This window comes from Rhineura floridana, chromosome 10 (assembly GCF_030035675.1).
Source record: "Rhineura floridana isolate rRhiFlo1 chromosome 10, rRhiFlo1.hap2, whole genome shotgun sequence".
Taxonomy (NCBI): Eukaryota; Metazoa; Chordata; class Lepidosauria; order Squamata; family Rhineuridae; genus Rhineura; species Rhineura floridana.
The window spans coordinates 83870807-83891848 of record NC_084489.1 but is presented as its reverse complement, the minus strand read 5'-3'; the positions used below and the strand labels follow the sequence as shown (position 1 = coordinate 83891848).

General features: G+C 44.3%; 1 protein-coding gene across 1 annotated transcript in view; it reads right to left on the bottom strand.

Annotated features, from left to right (window-relative positions):
• Positions 1–21042, bottom strand: part of ADCYAP1R1 (ADCYAP receptor type I) — a 128122-nt gene that overhangs the window by 85007 nt on the left and 22073 nt on the right. The window contains exon 2 of the mRNA XM_061585785.1: positions 14708–14813. Within this exon, the coding sequence (XP_061441769.1) occupies positions 14708–14813 (106 nt within the window). The remainder of the gene's footprint in view (positions 1–14707; positions 14814–21042) is intronic.

Genomic DNA, 21042 nt, shown 5'->3' with positions numbered 1-21042 from the left:
CTTAGCCAATAAAGCAGGAAGTAAAATAAAGATTGGCTTTCAATAGGAAACAAGGGAAAATATTGCAGTTTACAATTGCAATCAATAGCGAGCAGCGCTCTGACTGTCATTCATTCGTCCATTCTACAGCGCTAGATAGACTAAAAGTAAAGAGCTAAACTAAATGCACATTATGCACACAGAAGGAAAGAGAAAAGAAAGGAGCTCAAGGGTTGGGAATACCTTTCCTGAAGAGTTGCTGTGAGTCTAAGGCTGAGAGAGAGACGTTCATATCTAGCCCAATGAGCCAAAGCTCCGCCCTCGTGTAACCTGCACCAGATCTGAAAGATCTCACCCAAGTCCTTAGCTTTGATGTTCAGCATTTGTCTCGATGTGGCTGGGGTGCATTGTGAAGCGAGGCAGCCATTGGAGCCCTCCAAGAAGAGGAACTGACGACCCCTTCAAACTCCCTGTGTTCTAAACTTTTTCTAACAGAACTAAAAACAATATAAATGTGACCAGGGAGATGCAAATATGATATGTAAAAACAATAGAAGGATTTAGGATTACCGGTCAAGGAATCTGTTGTTTTCTAGGAACCATTCCCAGATAATAGCTGCAATCTTCCAACTGTAAATTCCTGATGTTTCCAGTAATCAGCTATTTATTTACTTATTTAGTTGCATTTCTAAACCGCCCTATAGCTAGCAGCTCCCAGGGCGGTGTACAACATGATAAAACCACAATATTTAAAATACAGCAAGTGTGTATTGCGCAGACAATATAAACATTATATAAACAAAGTGAAAGAAAACTAAAAAAAATAAGATTAAAAGCTTAAATACTTTAAAATGCCTGGGTGAAGAGGTGGGTTTTTACCTGGCGCCGGAAAGATGACAGAGAAGGCGCCAGGCGTATCTCATCTGGGAGGGCATTCCATAATTCGGGGGCCAGCACCAAAAAGGCCCTAGATCTTGTTACTGTTCTCCGGGCCTCTGTATGGGTTGGGACCCGGAGAAGGGCCTTAAACGTCGAGCGGAGTGAACGGGTAGGAACATAGCGGGAGAGGCGTTCCATCAGATATTGCGGTCCAGTGCCGTTAAGGGCTTTATAGGTAAGGACCAACACTTTGGATCTGGCCCGGAAACATATTGGAAGCCAGTGCAGTTGGGGCAGAATAGGTGTTATGTGATCGAATTTCTTCATCCCAGTAAGAACTCTGGCCGCAGCATTCTGCACTAGCTGAAGTTTCCGAATCATTTTCAAAGGTAACCCTACGTAGAGAGCATTACAGTAATCCAATCTAGAGGTTACCAGAGTGTGAATAACTGAGGCTAGGTTCTCCCTGTCCAGATAGGGTCGTAGTTGGGCTACCAGCCGAAGCTGGTAGAACGCATTTCGTGCCACCGAGGCTACCTGGGCCTCAAGTGACAGAAGTGGATCTAATAAGATCCCCAAACTACGGACCTGTTCCTTTAGGGGGAGTGTAACCCCATCTAGGACAGGTCTGACATCAACCATCTGAGCAGAGGGCCCCCCAACTAGCAGCATCTCAGTCTTGTCAGGATTGAGTTTCAGTTTGTTTGCTCTCATCCAGTCCATTATCGCGGCCAGGCAGCGGTTCAGTACAGCAACAGCCTCACCTGAAGAAGATGAAAAGGAGAAATAGAGCTGCGTATCATCAGCATATTGCTGAAAATGCACTCCATAACTCCTGATGACCTCACCCAGCGGCTTCATATAGATATTAAAAAGCATGGGGGACAGAACTGAGCCCTGCGGGACCCCATACTGGAGCACCCAGGGACTCGAGTAGTGTACCCCAAGCATCACCTTCTGGAGACGATTCTCAAGATAGGAGCACAGCCACCGCCAAGCAGTGCCTCCAACTCCTAACTCCGCGAGTCGCCCCAGAAGGATACCATGGTCGATGGTATCAAAAGCCGCCGAGAGATCAAGGAGAACCAACAGAGTTACACTCCCTCTGTCTTTCTCCCGACAGAGGTCATCATACAGGGCGACCAAGGCTGTTTCTGTACCAAACCCCGGCCAAAAGCCGGATTGAAATGGATCCAGATAATCAGTTTCATCCAAGAGGGCCTGGAGTTGGCGAGTGACCACGCGCTCTAGAACCTTGCCCAGAAATGGAACATTTGCTACCGGCCTATAGTTGTTAAAGTTATCAGGGTCCAAGGAGGACTTTTTTAGGAGCGGTCGCACTACCGCCTGTTTCAGGCAAGGTGGGACCACTCCCTCTCGTAACGAGGCATTAATTACCTCCTTGGCCCAGCCGGCCGTTCCATTTCTGCTAGCTTTTATTAGCCACGAGGGGCAAGGGTCCAGAGCGGAAGTAGTCACCTGTATCTGTCCAAGCACCTTGTCCACATCCTCGAGCTGTACCAACTGAAACTCATCCAATAAAACAGGACAAGACTGTGTTCTGGACACCTCATTAGATTCAACTGTTACAATATTGGAGTCAAGGTCCTGACAGATGTTTATGATCTTGTCTTGGAAGTGCCTCGCAAACTCATTACAGCGGGCTATTGATGGTAATATTGTGTCCGGAGAACCAGAGTGTAAAAGTCTCCGGACAACCTTATAAAGTTCCGCTGGGCGGTTACAAGATGACTGAATGGAGGTAGCGAAGTATTGCTTCTTCGCCATCCTCACCGCCTTCACATAGCGTTTCGTGGAGGCCTTCACAAGTGCATAATTACAGCCGTTGGGAGTTCGTCTCCATTTACCCTCCAACCGTCTCCTTTCTTGCTTCATCACTCTTAGCTCCGAGGTAAACCAAGGGGCCAATTGAGCTCTGCAATGGAGAGGGCGCACCGGGGCGATTGTGTCAACTGCCCGGGTCATTTCCGTATTCCACAGAGTGACCAGGGTTTCGACAGGATCGTCAGTTTTATCAGCCAGAAAATCCCCCAGAGCCCTCTGAAATCCTTCAGGATTCATTAGTCTCCGGGGACGGACCATCTTAATTGGTCCTCCACCCTTGCAGAGGGGAGAAGACGATGTGAGTCTAAATCTCAAGAGGCGATGATCTGTCCATGACAAAGGAATAGATGTAAGATTCCACACTCCCAGATCACCTTCCCCCATTCCAGTGGCAAAAATCAAGTCTAGAGTATGTCCTGACACATGCGTCGGGCCAGCAACAAATTGAGACAGCCCCATGGCTGTCATGAAGGTCATGAAGTCCTGAGCCGCTCCAGAGGCGGCCTCGGCATGAATGTTGAGATCCCCCAATACCAAAAGTTTGGGAGAGGGCAACACCAAGTCCGAGACCACCTCTGTCAGCTCAGTTAGGGAAGCTGTTGGGCAGCAGGGTGGACGGTACACCAACAGTATTCCCAGTCTGTCTTGCTGGCCCAACGTAATGTGCAGACACTCCAGGCCATCAGCCACTTGGATGGGGTGCCTAACAAGAGAGATGGAACTTCTATAGACCACAGCAATTCCCCCTCCCCGACTCTCGGATCTACCCAGATGCTGAACCGAATACCCAGGTGGGCACAACTGGGAGAAATTAATACCTCCCAGGTCGCTCACCCAGGTTTCGGTAATGCATGCCAGATCGGCCGCCTCATCCATGATTAAATCATAGATGAGGGAGGTTTTATTATTTACCGATCTGGCATTAAAGAGCAGCAACTGGAGATCCGAGAGTTGGCTGGTAGAACTACCAGCAATCCTGTGGATGTGAGCTATCCTGTCTCCTTCTAAAGGTGCAGATTACCATAAACACTATGCAGGCTATTTCTTCATTTGTCGGGAGCGCTTGCTTCTCACTGAGGCACCGTTCCATAATTTCCACGAGAGTCAGGATGTCTGTACCCTCCGGCTTCTAAGATATGTAGCTGAGTTCACAGAAGGGCTGTTTTTCCAGGTTCTTTTGCTTCTGCAGGCTTCCAAACTTTGGTTCTCTGAGATGAACCAAAGATTAAAAATCCCCAGTATTTCATACATCCTTACAAGAGCCAGAGGTCATCAAGCCTGACTTTATGAGAGTGGCAGCTTTATGTACTAGGTTTTGGCATCATCTAGGTCCCTCAGGTATGAAGGGGTTAGGGGCTGAGACGACGCTCAGGCCTAGACAATTTTGAGAACAGAAAGAGGGGGCTTTCAGGCAACACCACAAATGAATCCAGAAACATTGCTTGAAAACAAACAGCACAGGATACATGTGAGATGGCTTTAACTGCAAAACATAGCTAATTAAATCAGGAACGGGGGATGGGTTGGTGGGAGCCAGGCACGGCTCTTTTTGGCTCACACAACCCATTCTCTTCTCATCAAGATCCTGCTCTTTGAGCAACATTTACTATTCTCTTTGTGAGTCAAAGCAGCTGCTCAGTTGAGTTTCCCAGAGCTGCAGCATGCGTGCAGCTGCTGTAGGGCACGGTCTTTTCGGAGGTATGTATACACACACACACGCACACACATACATATATACATACATACATACACACTTTTGTTCTAGATTGGAAAAAGATCTGCAGTGCAAGTCATTTTTCAAAGGCTGTCATCTTTCATAACTAGGGGGGGAAATGTAATTTAAGATTCTCTTGGCCTAGCGCTGCCAGTTACCAAGAGGCCTTCTGATCATTCCAAGATCAAAAACATGCTGTGTAATGAGCTTGTCTCCAGTCACAGACAGATTCTTTCTTGTTCTTTTTTTTTAAAAAAAAAATTCGGCAAGTCATTGCATATGTTGGGATAGTTCAGTGGTAGAGCACATGCTTTGTGTGTGCAGAAGGTCCCAGGTTCGATCCCAGACATGTCCAGTTAAAAGAGGAGCAGGAGCAGGAGAGACTCTAGCTTCAGAATGTGGAAAGGTAATGCCAATGACGGCCAAGACAATATGGGGCTAGATAGACGAAAGGCCTTAATATCCCATGCAAGTAATGCTCAAGATTCTACAACAAAGGCTCTTACCATATATGGAGTGAGAAATGCCAGATGTCCAAGCTGGATTTAGAAAGGGAAGAGGTACAAGAGATCATATCGCAAACATATGTTGGATAATGGAGCGGACCAAGGAATTTCAGAAGAAAATCACCCTGTGCTTTATAGATTACAGCAAAGCCTTTGATTGTGTAGATCGTGAAAACCTATGCAATCACGGAATCATAGAATAGTAGAGTTGAAAGGGGCCTATAAGGCCATCAAGTCCAACCTCCTGCTCAGTGCAGGAATCCAAATCAAAGCATTCTTGACAAATGGCTGTTTTAAAAGAAATGGGGGTGCCACAGCATCTGATTGTCCTGATGTGCAACCTATACTCTGGACAAGAGGCTACTTTAAGGACAGAATTTGGAGAAACTGATTGGTTCCCAGTTGGAAAGGGTGTGAGACAGGGGTGTATTTTATCACCCTAGCACAGTGGGGAGGAGAGCCTGGCTGGGAGTCCAGAGTTTGTGAGTTCAAATCCCCGCTCATGTCTGCTGGGTGTAAAGGGCCAGCTAAAGATCACCCCACAGTGAGTTGCTCAAGGGTTACGTGCCCTGCCACCTCTGCAGCCGTGGGCAAGCTGCATAGTCCCAAGGATCCCAGTTGCCCCCAGCTGGCAGTTGCGGACGAGGAAGGGGCTGGCTTGTGCAGCTGTGGCAAGCTGAGCAGGCCCCAGCCAGCTGGGGAGGACTAGCCTCAGAGGGAGGCAATGGCAAACCCCCTCTGAATACCACTTACCATGAAAACCCTATCCATAGGGTAGCCATAAATCGGGATTGACTTGAAGGCAGTCCATATGCAGAACATATTATACGGAGAGCGGGATTGGACCAAGATGAAGGAGGTGTGAAAATTGGTGAGAGAAATATCAATAATTTAAGATATGCAGATGATACCATACTATTAGCAGAAAGCAGTAATGATTTGAAACAGATGCTGTTGAAAGTTAAAGAGGAAGGCACAAAAGCAGGACTACAGCTGACCGTCAAAAAGACTAAAGTAATGACAACAGAAGATTTATGTAACTTTAAAGTTGACAATGAGGACATTGAACTTATCAATAATTATCAATACCTCGGCACTGTCATTAACCAAAATGGAGACAATAGTCAAGAAATCAGAAGAAGGCCAGGACTGGGGAGGGGAGCTATGAGAGAACTAGAAAAGGTCCTCAAATGCAAAGATGTATCACTGAACACTAAAGTCAGGATCATTCAGACCATGATATTCCCAATCTCTATGTATGGATATGAAAGTTGGATAGTGAAAAAGGCAGAGAAGAGAAAAATCAACTCATTTGAAATGTGGTGCTGGAGGAGAGCTTTGCAGATACCATGGACTGTGAAAAAGACCAATAATTGGGTGTTAGAACAAATTAAACCAGAATTATCATTAGAAGCTAAAATGATGAAACTGAGGTTATCATACTTTGGAGATATCATGAGAAGACATGATTCACTAGAAAAGACAATAGTGCTGGGAAAAACAGAAGGGAGTAGAAGAAGAGGAAGACCAAACAAGAGATGGTTTGATTCCATAAAGGAAGCCACAGCCCTGAACTGACAAGATCTGAACAGGGTGGTTCAGGACAGATGCTATTGGAAGTTCTGGTTTAATTTGTTCTGACACCCAATTATTTGTCTTTTTTGTGATCCATGGTATGCGCAAAGCTCTCCTCCAATTTAAAATGTTTTGTTTGATTAGATAGGTGCCACACACCTCAACCTATCAGGTACCAGAATTACAGACATAGGGCAGGTTCACACCATGCATTTAAAACATATCCAACACACATTTAAAGCACAAGACTTCCCCCAAAGAATCATGGGAACTATAGATTAAGTGTGCTGGGGATTTGTAGCTCTGTGTTGGATGTGCTTTAAATGCATGGTATGGATCTGCCCATAGATATAAAAACATGGATCACAGAATCACAGAAGAGTAGAGTTGTAAGGGGCCTATAAGGGCATCAAGTCCAACTCCCACCATTGTAGGCACCATCACGCAAGTGGCATCCTCCACCTCTCTCACACAAAGGAGAAAGAAACTTCTCCTAAACTAGTGCCTGCTGTGACACATCCATTCATCACTGAAAGTCATTTTTTTAATTATTTGTATGCAATTTCACCTCATACAACACCTTAACATGGTGAGGGGGTTTGAGAGTGTCAAAGAAGCTGAAAGCAATGCCGTCAGGAGTCTAGACCAAGAGGCTAGACTCCTAGCAGGGGCACCCATGGCAGAATGGTCAAAGCTAAGACACCAGACTAAGATGCATCCAGACTCAGAGGAAGGCAATGCTAAACCACCTCTGAATACCTCTTACCACGAAAACCCTATGAACAGACTATCCAAAATGCAAGATCAGATGCTCTTGGAGATCACTGATTCATAGGGTCACCATAAGTCAAAATCGACTTGAAGGCACATAACAACAACGAAAGATTGCTTAAATGGGTGAGGATCCTGGTTTTAAGCTTTGCAGAAGCCAGAGTGGGAAAGCAGTTGAGTTGATGTTAACAATTAAATTGAAATAATAAATATATAAATTGAAATAATAAATAAATAAATAAAATTATATTGTTGTTGTTGATGATGATGATGATGGTGACGATGATGATGATGGTGATACTTTCCCCTGCATATTACACATGCATATATATCAGCAACAGCTAAAGAAGAGGCCCTCAGGTGTAGGATAACACAGAAACAGTCTAAAACTATGGTACTATTTCCATTGGTCAGAAAGCAGAAAGACTTTTCAGAAGCACTTTCTAGATATTTCTAGATATGAGGCCCCAATGGCAAACATGTCTGCTGGCTCCACCCCCTAAAGCTCCACACATTCAGTAGGTCTGCATGGAGACCCTATATACTCAGCTGTACATAGAAAGCTGCTCTGTGAAGCCAGGGAATGGAACTGTTCAGAGTTCCAAATTGTGAGGAGAAGCCTTTGCACATACACACAGAAGCTCCTCATCTTGACCACAATGGGGGCAGAGATGGTGGCACCAGTGGAAATGGCCCCTGCACTTTGTTTAACGAACCATTGGAGGAGACTTCTGAAAGTGGTTAGAGATTGTGCCTTTGTCCTGTCCAGTGCCATGAGGGCCTGAGTCTGAGGGGAAGCAGGCAGCGTCAAGCCACAAATCCAAGTCAAGCAGAGAGCATACAGAACCTTGGACAGCTCCAAGGGGACCTTCTGCAGCAACTTCAGGAGAGGTTCTCTCTAGGGAGCTAAAGCCAACTGAAGCCTTAGGACCAGGTCTGAAGTATGGTAGGCTCAGGAGCTGGCTGGCTTTCACCTTTAAGGGCCCCCACCTGATTTTGTAGCCTTTGGCTTCTGCAAGCTCAGAGAGACAAAAGTACTGCCGGGGATTAATCAGAGGAGGGTGGCAGGGCTGTGTCCTCCAACCAGGAGAGCCCAGAACAAGGTACTGGTTGTTTCCCCTCTGATCCCTGACAAAGTAGCCCGAACCTCATCCAAGTCCTCAACCATGCGCTGCAAAGTCCCCATGTCAGGGGTCATGATAGCCCTTCCCATAATTAGCAGGAGATAATTTGTAAGGTAGGTAAATGGAAGTTAATTTGCCTCCTTTCTCAGCCCAGGTGCAAATCAGAAAGAATGAGCATTCATTAACTTGCCCCAGAAGCACCAGCACAAGGCCCCATCTGCACTGTACCTTTAAAGCCCTTATATATCACTTTAAACAACTATGGCTCCACCCTCCCAAAAAAATCCTGGGAACTATAGATTGTTAGGAGTGCTGAGAATGGTCAGAAGACCCCCTTATTTCCCTCACAGAGCTAATCAATCCCTCTTCCCAGGGAACTCTGAGAATCGTACCTCTGTGAGGGGTCTCCTAACAACTCTCATCAGTCTTAACAAGCTGCAGTTCCCAGGAATCTTTGGGGGAAGCCACGACTGTGGCACGCTGCTGCTTTACATGTAGGCAGAGGGCAAAGGTTGAGCTCTTCAAATGCCCATCACATCTTGCTCGGCTTTTGGCTGATGAATCATCTGCCTTGTAACCGACCAAATAAAACAACTCCACATCTCTTGGCAGCATATTCCATTAGTGAATTATGTACTGTGTGAAGAAGTCCATTCTTTCATCTGTTGTGAATCGACCACCCGTCAATTTCATTGGATGCCCTTGGATTCTGATATTACGGGGGGAGGGGGAGAGAACAAGTTCTCTTGATCTGTTTTCCCCATCCCATGCATTATTTTATAAACCCTGCATCACGCTCCCTCCTCCTCAGCCATCTGCACGTCCCCCAAAACACACACACACCAAACCGCTTTTCAAAGATAAAATGCCTGGCAATGTGCAAAGCGGGGGGGGGGAGAGAGATGATGTCTCTCCTGATGACAATCAAGCCAAACAAGCTTTGTTATTCTTCTAACGTGAAAGTGAATAATAAACTCAGCAAAGGATGGGGGTTTGTGGAGGGGTGGGGGTGATGATTGGCTAGTAGGTTTCACTTTGCCAAGCGCTGCAAGAGAGACAAATTCACAAATGTGCATTTTGGGGGTGAAAAAAACCCTTCCACGCTCAGCGACAAGATGGTGCCTCACAGCTGTGTCGCAGCAGCAAGGGAACGTTTGCTTGGCCCTTTTGTTGCGATGCCTCATCAATCTTCCCTCCTTTCCAAGCCTTTCAGCAAGCTGTTCTTATTTCCCTTGGCCCGGCTTGGAGTTAGGGATGGCATAATTTGCTCTACAAGCGCTCTTCCTTTTGCAGCTGGGTACAGGAACAACTCTTATCATTATGACGAGCTGTCGGTCATACTGAGCTCACACCCTTCCCCAAAGGCCTTTTCGTTCAGTTCCCAACAGGGACGCACATCCAGGATGTGGATGGGGCACGTATACTAAATGACAATGGCAGCAGGGTCAGATGCCGGTTTTTTTGCCGGTGGCAAAACACAGAACTGCAAAACCGCTCGCAGCGATGGGCTAACTGTGTGGCATCCGTGCATGCAACAAAAGAATAGGAGCATAGGGTGCTGTTTTACGTCAGACCAGCCTCTTCATTCAGCAAGCAGTATTGACTCTGACTGGCAGATGCTTTGCACTGTCTCAAGCATGGGTTTTCCCCGTCACCTGATCCTTGTAACTGGGGACGCCGGGGTTTGAACCTGGAAGTGGGACCTTCTGCATGCAAACCATCCATGTGCCGTCGACATCTCAAACAAAGGAACTCAGGTCCTGCTTGCGGGCTTCCCCCAGGCACCTGGTTGGCCACTGTGAGAACAGAATGCTGGACTAGATGGGCCACTGGCCTGATCCAGCAGGCTCTTCTTATGAACAGGAACCCGGGGATCAAGAGGGAAAAGGAAGGAAATACGCACATACAAAACCAGTCAGAAAGGCCCAGGTGTCACTGCTGCCACCAAATCCATTCCTTTCTCCATTTGGTGTGTTTTCCATGCAATCTGCTGTGGTGTTGTGTCATCTTCCAGAAGATGGAGAATGACTGTAGGTCGGTAGCAGAGCATCTGTTTTGCATGCAGAAGGTCCCAGGTTCAAACTTCAGCATCTTCAGGGAGGGCAAGGAAAGACTCCCTGCCTAAAACCCTGGAGAGCCACTGCCAGTCAGTGTAGACAATACTAAGCTACTTGGTATAAAGAAGCTTCCTAAGTTTTTAACAGCTGTAGTTTTTGATAATTAACAGAGCCCACAATCCTGTGTATACATGCACCTGGGAGAAAGTCCATTGACCATGGTATCCTTCTGGGCTGACCTGGTGAGATGGGTATTGGAGGCACTGTTTTACAGTGGTTCTGAACCTATCTCCAGGGTCATTTTCAGGAAAGAGCATTGGATGATTGGAGGCATGGCCCCCTGGCAGTTGTGCTTTGGGGTGCTGCAGGGTACCATCTTGTTCCCCATGCTGTTAACATCTATATGAAGCCCTTGGGAGCGGTCATCAAGAAATTTGGGGTGAGGTGTCAGCAGTACGCTGACAATACCCACCTCTATTTCTCTGTAACATCTGTATCGAGAGAGGCTGTGCAAGCCCTGGACCACTGCCTAGACTCGGTGGTGGGCTGGATGAGGGGCAGTAAACTGAGTCTGAATCCTAGCAAGATGGAGACACTGTGGGTTGGTGGTTCCCGAGTTCAGATAATTGGTCAATTGCCTGCTTTGGATGGGGTCGTACTCTCTCTGAAAGAGCAGGTCCATAGTCTGGGGGTGTTCCTAGATCCATCTTTGTCGATAGAGGCCCAGGTGACCTCCATGGCTAGGAGTGCCTTTCACCAGCTTTGGATATTAAGACCGCTGCGGCCGTTTCTAGACTTGGATAGCCTGAGCACTGTTGTCCATACACTGGTAACCTCCAGATTGGATTACTGTAATGCGCTCTATGTGGGGCTGCCCTTGAGGTTGGTCCTGAAGCTGCAGCTGGTCCAAAATGCGGCAGCAGGACTGCTCACTGGAGCAGGATATCGCCAACATGTCACTCTGCTGCTGAAAGAATTGCACTGGCTACCTATTAGCTAACTGGGCTAAGTTCAAAGTTCTTCAAAGTATGAAAACAGCATACCAAAATGCATTATTCAAGGGGAAATTGCTTTCTATAAAAAATGTGTATATCAGTCAAAACGTACACAAAGATGTGTATATTTGGAGAAATTCTCCCAAAAGTGCTGCTGAATTTTCATGAGAGTTTTTTTTTTTTTAAATGCAACCTGATATGGAATTGTGGAGAACTGAAGAGTGAAAAAAATGAGGGATTCTGGAACCAGTCCAGCAAGATTACTAGTAAGGGAACACCAGCCTGATCAGAACTGGATTCTGGCATCCTCTCTTCTCAGCCGCTGCCCTCCACTCCCCTTTTTTTGTATATATTTGCGTTATAATTTGTAATCCTGAGGGCAGGTCTTTTAATTGATGTACAGCTCCCAACAGCAGCAGTGAATGTTGAATCTCAGTTGCTGTGAAGCCAGTTTGGAAAGAATTTGTATCCAAAAAGTGGGATAAAAGATGTAATACATAAATAAATGTTCCCAAGTCTTGTGGATATGTAATAATAATAATAATAATAATAATAATAATAATAATAATAATAATAATAATGGAATGCCTTCAAGTCGATTCCGACTCATGGCGACCCTATGAATGGGGTTTTCACTGTAAGCGGTATTCAGAGGTGGTTTACCATTGCCTTCCTCTGAGGATGTGAGGCATATTAAAAAACAAGAGCCCTTATCGATAGTTGTTTTTGTGGGGAGGGCAATAAAATCAACAACTGGATGCACCAGCTGATATTCAACAGTGGGACAATGGAAAGAATGGGTTCATTTCCAACTCAAATTTCAGATCAAAATGTGCATTCATGACCCATCCACCCCATCACATAGCATCATTCCCCGAGATAGAGCTGTTGCTCCTATTCAAGGCTTAGTCTAAGATGACTTCTGCTGAAACAACATTTGAGTTCTGCTCTTACGGAGGTGCCTGTCTGAGTCTTACATGGAGCTGTCTCAGGTACCACTGTTGTCTTGGCTCTGTATTGCTGAGGCTATCACTCAGAACAGGCAAAAGCTGTTGTCGCTGCCACGACATCCAGAAAAACTCACACCAGAGAATTACTGAGAATCTCTTTCCCCCTCTACACACAGACCCCAAGAAATCACCAATTGCTGTCCATATTTCCCACCTGAGATTGGGGCAGTGGATTTGGAGTGGTCCATTCAAGCCCAGGTCTAGAAAGCAGGCCATGCAAGGCTCAGAGAACAGAATCACAGTTCAATCTCTTATTAATTAGCAGACACCTTTGTTTGCTGCCTTTCTTAATATAAAATTGACCTCAAGTCCTGAGAACCATCTCTCATGACACAACCCGTTTCCATACAAGATAGATTCTACCACTGGATTTGAAATTACTTTTACACAGGAAATTGTTTTTGCCTAGGAATGTGTTTTAATTGGTTTTATATATGCAAGAGTTTTAATTTTTTTAAAAAAATTATTATCATTGTTTTATATATGAAATTGTGTAATTGTTTTTATCGCTGTTTTTATTGTGAAATCACTTTGAGATATTTTATGGGAAGCAATCCATAAATGGGAGTAAAAAATAAAATCGTTAAGGGGAGGGGCTTTCCAAGGGAGCATATAATCAAAATATGGCCTTGGCTCCAGAGTTCCATAGCGTTCTGCTTTTGTGGTTCCGTGGTGTTGCCTATGGGAGGTAACCTATGCCTAGTTCCATTGCTTCGTGTTTAACATCCATCTCTCTCAGGAGAGATGCCCCTGCAACCAACTACCTCATGTGTAAGTAGTTAGGTAAGCTAGTTTGTTATTTTCTTGTTGTGTGTATGAACTCTCTTGTATGTACCTAAACCCCTGTTTGGGTGTATGGTCTTAAAGGATTACTTGCTGCTATATTTGATGTGCACTTATATATTTTAATAAAGCTACTTCTATTTAACCTGGTGTGTTCATTGAGAGAAAGGGTGGTTCTGAATTCAGCACCTTGACCATCTCAGTCACGTACTACCAAAGAGGGAAAAAGAAGTGAAAAGCTTAAGTCTACTTTGTGGGTTTTACCAGAGGTTTCCTGACAAGGAGTGTAAAGTTTGGCTCTTGTCTTTTTGGACCTTGGTTTAACTAGTGTCTGGGCTCAGAGATCCCCTGACTCTGAGTGGTACCAGTAAAAGGGGTGGTGGCAGCCTACCCGTCTACCTTGCAGGGTTAGTGTTGGACACACAGCCTTGGCAAGGGTGACTTGGTATATTTTGGTTCCAGATCAATTGCCCTAAGGGTGGGAATTGGGTCTGACACATGATCCTTGTGCCTTGACGGCAGGGATTCATGACATGACATGGCACTGGCTACCAATTTGCTTCCGGGCCAGATTCAAAGTGCTGGTGTTAACCTATAAAGCCTTATACGGTGCGGGACCACGATACCTGTCAGAACGCCTCTCCCGCTATGAACCGGCCCGTACACTACGTTCTGCTACGAAGGCCCTCCTCCGAGTCCCGACTCATAGAGAGGCCCGGAGGGTGGTGACAAGATCTAGGGCCTTCTCAGTGGTGGCCCCCGAACTGTGGAACAGTCTCCCCGAGGAGGTTCGCTTGGCGCCGACATTGTTATCCTTTCGGCGCCAAGTTAAAACCTTCCTCTTTCCCAAAGCATTTTAACTTTTTGCATTTTAACTTAATTTATTTTCTTGTTATGTTTGCTGTTATTGATTTTTGATTGCTTTATTGTTATTGTATTATATTGTTCATTTTATTGTATTTTGTTGTTCACCGCCCAGAGAGCTATGGCTAGTCGGGCGGTATATAAGTTTAATAAATAATAAAATAAATAATAATAATAATAAATAATAATAAAATGCAGTAACATCATGAAAAGACTGTAAATATACATCAGAAACAACCAGCCCCAAAATATCAAAATACAATTCATAACAACAACAAAAGCCTTCAGCAGAACTCAACTCAAGGAAAAACAGACAACAATGAACGGGTCTTGCTTACAATGACTTCCAGAACACTCACTAGTTCTGTATCAGCACTGACCATAGGCATTGTCAGTGTGTATTTTTATGATAAGATGTTCAATTATCTCTTTGTGTTGTCAGCTTCACTCTGAGCTTTGCAAGTCAAAACTCAGCTCTTCAAGAGGAGATTAACCAACATGCCCCTCTATTTTTCCATCGTTCCTTCATTTCCCGAATCCAGCACATTACCACTGGGAGATCTGGAAGAGAATGTGTTGAGTTAGGGTTGTGTCCCAGAACGCACCTGGTGCTGATTCGTTCAGTGGGATTAAGGTGGTCAGTTTTCGGATGGTCTCTAAGCAGGCCTCCTGTTCCTTCCTGATAAAACAGTCTGAATGCATCGGCGTAACCTGCAAAATAAAGAAGAAAAAGAAAAAGGCTAGTATCATCTAGGGATGGAGAGATTATCAGTTTTGCTTCTCTCAGTTTCTCATTTTTTCCAGTCTTAAATTCAGTTCTCCACACTGATGCAGCTTTTTGTATTTTTTTTAAAAGAATACTCATGAAAATTCTCCAGCATTTCAGTGTGAATTTCTCTTATTAAACACATATTTGAAGGAAGTTTTGACTACCGTACGCATTTTTGCAAAACATTTCTCATCGTGTAATGCATTTTTGCATACTATTTTCACTCATATATGTATTTGTATGCACACTTTCCCCTTACATATGCATTTTTGTAAACATTGGTTGGCAAACTGCATCAAAATTTTTGAATAAGTGTGAATTTCAAAGGATGGCTGTGTTCTCATCTTGTTTCACAAAGTTCAAATTTGATAGATTCAGCTCGACATGTGAACTGAATCGAATTTTTCGCCCATCCCTAGTATCAACCAATATCAGGTCTATTTTCACTCTCATGGAGGAAGCCTAAACTCTGGTATGGAAAGCAAACAAGCCTGTATTTAGAGGACAACATTATGCCAAAGGCAGTATGTGATCTATGGCTACACCACTGCACATGGAATGATGGAATCTAGCAGCCTGAGACTCTGAAGTGCTCATCAGGCAATTGTGTTGTGATGTCCCGCTGTTCCCCATCCCCGCACTTCACCAATAGCTGATGGCACAGGGAAAACACTGAGGCCATAAGAAGGGGGATGTTCTAGTATATATAACAAGGGAGAATGGAAACCTAGACGTGAATGGCTGCCCTTTTGGGCAGGCAGCCAAACATTAATCATGTTTACCCCCAATTAAAGGCCAGTGTGGTATAGTGGTTACAGTGCTGGACTAGGACCTGGGAGACCAGGGTTCAAATCCCCACTCAGCCATGAATCTGACTGGGTAATCTTTGGGTAATCATTGTCTCTCAGTTTAACCTACCTCACAGGGTTGTTGTGAGGATGAAATGAGAAGAGAGGGGGAATGTTATCTTGAACTCCTTTAGAGGAGGAAATGCAGGATCCAAGTGCAATAATAATCAATCAATTGTTAGGTGTTGCATTTAATTATGCTGCTGCCACCACCTCCATTGTAGTCTTCCTGCTATTTCACTGTCAAGGGTTTTTAGTTGTATTGTTCATCCTGATTGCATTTTGTATGTTTTCTACCCAGCATGTCACTTTGATTGCAGTTGCATGGGAAAATGACATATATAAATTTATATAATTATAATAATCAGAAAGCCTACTCCTGGCTCCATTCTTCATTTCCCCAGCACACTGTTCATGCGGAGCAATGCCCTGGCTTCAGCTTTCCAAGTACAACCACTTAGCACCATGTGGCGCAAAACGATCCTGTGAGACTGAGTTTCTTTGAGTCTCATTCTCTTGGTTTTGTTTCTTTTGCCCCGAGGATGTTGTTTGCAGCTTTCTGCATTCAATTGAGATGAATTGGTTTCAATTTTCCCTGGGAGAGAACACCAGCGATCTGCGCAAAATGATGTGATGGAAAACATGGGACAGGAAAAGGCAGGTGCAGTGAAGATGAAAGTCAAACAAATGCTCAGAATCTAACTCCCCAAATCTCCCAGGGAGCCTGAGAAACATTTGACTGGCAGAGTCCTTGGCTGCTGGTGGTGATGGGTGACAGCAAGATCTGATTGGAGGAAGCGCCAGCGACTGAGCATGAATTAATCAAAAGGGGAAGAGGACTTAGCATGGCAGTGCATTCAAAGTTCTGTTTCATCTACAGCTTGCTCAAAAAACAGCCTATCTAATTCTAAAGAGATAAAAGAGGCCAGGGAAGGAAATAAAACCCATGGCTATGGGGGTTGGGTAGGAGAGAGATCCAGGCGGAGGTTGTGAAGATAAATAAGCAACAGGCCTGCTTGTGAATTCTAGCTACCTACCTAGCAACAAAACCACATTTCCAGTTGCAACCACAGGCAGTTCTCTGATAAGGCTACCTTAGGAGACAAGTATTTTCAAACATCTGTTTTGGGAGCACTGTCCTTATGTCTCCAGCATCCTACAAGTCAATCAGCATGAAAGGGGAGTATGCTTCCTTGTCCTTCCCTGCTGATTGGAGCCAATCAGAATGAAAAGAGTTGAGTTAGTCGCAGAGAAGACTCTTACAGAAGCAAACATTCTCCTCTTTTATACTTATTGGCTCCTAGGGATGTCTGTTGTTGTGGGAGAAGGCATTAACAAGGATCTCATTCTCAATCCCGCAGCATAAAACAGCTGGGGGGGGAGTGGGACTTTGACTAACATGAAGGGATCCTGCACTTTTCAAATTGCCACTACGCTACTGAGTTTGTGACGTGAATGTTGTGATGTGAAAGAGATGCTTCTGCCTGAAACTTAGGATAAGTGCTACTAGTCTGAGTTGACCTGGGAAGGGGAACCTGTAGCCCTTCAGATGTTGCTGGACTACAGCTTGCATCATCTTGGGCCATTGGCAATGCTGACTAGGGCTAATGAGGGTTGGAGTCCAACAACATCCAGAGAGCCATGGGTTTCCCACACCTTCAGCAGACAAGACTGAGCAAGATGGAGAAAATTACCTGATATAAGGCACCTTCCTACAACTGTAACATTGACACCGTGTAAGAACGTAAGAAGAGCCTGGCTGCTGAATCAGGCCAATGGCCCCATCTCGCCCAGCGTCCTGTTCTCAAAGTGGCCAATCAGATGCCCATAAGAAGCCCAAAGCAGAACCTGAACATATCAGCACTCTCCCACTTCTGGTTTCCAGCAAAAAGCATTCAGAGGCGTACTTCCTCCAGCATGCTCACATGCTTGAAACACTGTAGATGCATACCTTTAAAACAAAGAGGATCCAAGAAGAAAGTGTTCTAACGGGCATGGAAACTCAGATCTATGCAGCAGGGATCTGTTACTGATGTTTCAAGAGACAATGAGTAATTGTGTATTTGCAGCTGGCCAACACTGCTGCTGTACGGTCACTAGTTTTATGCTGGTGCTTCCTAAGAACATAAGAAGAGCCCTGATGGATTAGACCAAAAGCCCATTTCCTACAACATCCTGTTCTCACAGTGCCAACCAGATGCCTTTGGGAAATGAACAAGAAAGGCACCAAGGCAATAGGCCTATCCTGCTCTACCAGTATTCAGAAGCATGCTGTCTCTGGTCATGGAGGAAGTACAGTACATAAGCATCTTGACTACCCTTATCTTCCAAGAATTTGTCTAGTTTTCTTTAAAGGCCATCTAACCTACCCTCCCATAAGCCCATAAGTGTGTGAACATTATATCTGTAACACTTGCGCCTGGGAGTGGGTGTACATGGGTGTTTTAACAATGCGTACGCTATCCACGCTTTAGGTGCCTGTTGCAGGAAACCCCATGTGATAATGCTGCATGTGCCGCCATCAGTTTGGTATAGAAAGTGCAGAGCCAACTGTAGGATTCTAAAGACAGTGACAAGTCTTTACATAAGGCAAAATAGGACTGATTTATGGTACAAGGTCTGTGCAAAGAAACTGATAGCGCATCATGCTGGGATGTGCAATGAGAATTTGGATAGGCACTAGTTAGGCCCCTCGTGCACTATACATTTAAAGCGGTATCATAATTCTTTGAACATTCATGCCTTCTCCCAAAGAATTTGGGGAACTCTCAGAGTAGTTTAACAACCAATCCCTTTTCCCAGGCAACTTTGGTCATTACAGCTCTGTAAGGGGAACGAACTACCGTTCCCAGGATTCTTTGGGGGAAACCATGACTTATTTTTTATTAATAAAAATAAAATAAATACAATGATTATTTTTTAATTCACTGTTCTTCCTCCAGACCAATCATTTGTATACTTCCTTGGAAAGAAATCCCAGTGACTTCAGTGGGATTCATGTCATTCCCATATGCCTAGGACTGTAGCCTTACTGTATAACCCTAAGGATATTTATTCAGTAACTATGCCTAGAATTGCACCACCCATTCAGTGCAGGAAACCCATTACTTTGACACTGCTGGAGGTACACATGAGAGATAAATTCAATTCAGTTCACATTTAAAGCTGAACCTACCAAATTTCCTATTTCCAAAACACAGCTATCCTTTGAAATTCACACTTTTCTGAATTTTGCAATGTAGTTCTCAGGCCAAATAATGTGTACCAAAATGCATCTACTGTGGCACATTATGCATAGAGATGCATATATTCATGGGAATAACATAAAAATCCATTATATTAGGAGAAACAGCTTTGCAAAAAGGCATACATTGTGCGACATTGCATACAAAAATGTGTGTATCAGGAGAAATTCACCCTAAAATGTTGATGATTTCTTCATGAGGACTTTTTTTTAAAGCATACTGATGTGAAAATGTGAAGAACTGAAGACTGGAAAAATGAGAAACCGAGAGAAGCTGAAATGGACTGATTCTCTCATCCCTACTGATAGGTGGCCAGCCTTGGCTTAAAAAGCCCTAATGAAAGAGAATCTGCCACCTTGTGAGGCTATTTGTTCCATGGTCAAACACCTTGTACCATCTAGAGCATCTTCATAATGTTTAGTCTAAATCCTTTTTTCTTCTAATTTGCCCCTGTTAGTTTGGATCCTACAAAGCTGAGCAGATGTTGCCGGACTCCAACTCCCATCATCCCTGACGACTAGCCATGCTGGCTGGGGCTGATGGGAGCTGGAGTCCAACAACATCTGGAGGGCCACAGCTGCTCCCCACCTCACTCTGGAGCAACAGAAAGCAAATGTCCTCCAACATCTCTGCGACAGCCTTTCAAATATATGAAGAGGGCTACTCTGTTGCCTCTCAGTTGCCTCTTCTCCAGGTGCATCTTCCTACTTCTTTATTTGTTCAAATGTATATCCCATTATTGTGGCTAATAAGGACAAGAATATCATAGGATAAACCTTCATGTCCAAAATAGATAATATTCATATCAAAAAAAGAGATAAAACAAAAGCATAAAAGTGAGAACAGTTTGTTTCCAAGCTGCGGGTTTGTTTCTAGGCCCAATTCAAGGTGCTCACATTAGCGTACAAAGTGCTAAAGGCTTAGGTCTCACATATCTGGAAGACCACCTCCTTCCCTACAGACCCCCTTGGATGTTACGAACAACAGTGATAATAATGATAATAAATAATAAATAAACAGTGGGGCCCCTCTTGGTAGTTCCACTCCTCTCAGAAATTTGGGGTGAGAGTGGCCCAGAGAGGGCATCCTCTGTAGTAGCCCCTAAACTATATTTATTATTTATTTATTTATTATCATTATTTTTACCCCGCCCTTTCCCCAAAACTAGAACTCATGGCAGCTTCCAGATAAAAGCACACATATAATTAAAAACATACAAAAGTCTAGATTAAAATCGAATTAAACTATTTACAGTATTAAAACCATTCATACATACAGTTAAAATAATTCAAACTCAGTTTAAAATAATACAATTAGACAATAGCAATGCAGCACCCTTCAAGTCCTGTCCTTAACAGCTTTCAGTTCCAAAGGCTTGTTGAAATAAAAAAGTCTTTGCTTGCTGACGGAAGGACTGCAAGGAGGGGGGCATTCTTGCTTCCCTAGGAAGGGAGTTCCAAAGCCTCGGGGCAGCCACCGAAAAGGCCCTATCTCACGTCCCCACTAGTCGTGCTTGTGAGGACATAGGTATTGAGAGAAGGGCCTCTCCTGAGGATCTCAGGGCCCGGGCAGGCTCATATAGGGAGATACGGTCTAACAGATAGCCTATAGCCTAAACTGTAGAATTCCCTCCCTACAGAGGAACGTTTGGCACCTTCCTTACCCTGACCTTTGACATCAGAGCTTACGCACATTTTCAGGACTGACCCGATTCTCTTGATAGTAATTTCTTTTAACTGATTTTAATATTGTATTTTTAAGTTATTATAACCCACCCAGGGACCTGAATGAAGCTTCCTAAAAACTTCCAAAGCCCAGGTGAAGTCTCTGAAGAGCCTTTCTTTCACATCCCCACTTCAGATGTTAGTAGGGATGTGCTAGAATTCTGCCCAGTTAGGAGTTGGGACCAAATTTCCCATCAATGCATTTATTTGCAATCGTTGCAGAACCGATTTTTATGTAGTAATTTTCTGCAGTTATTTCTAGAATTTTTTTTTAAATCTGCATCTAAGATACTGATATTAATACTGATATTTTTATTGATATTTCCTCCATTTATCAATATTTCTTCAATTTAT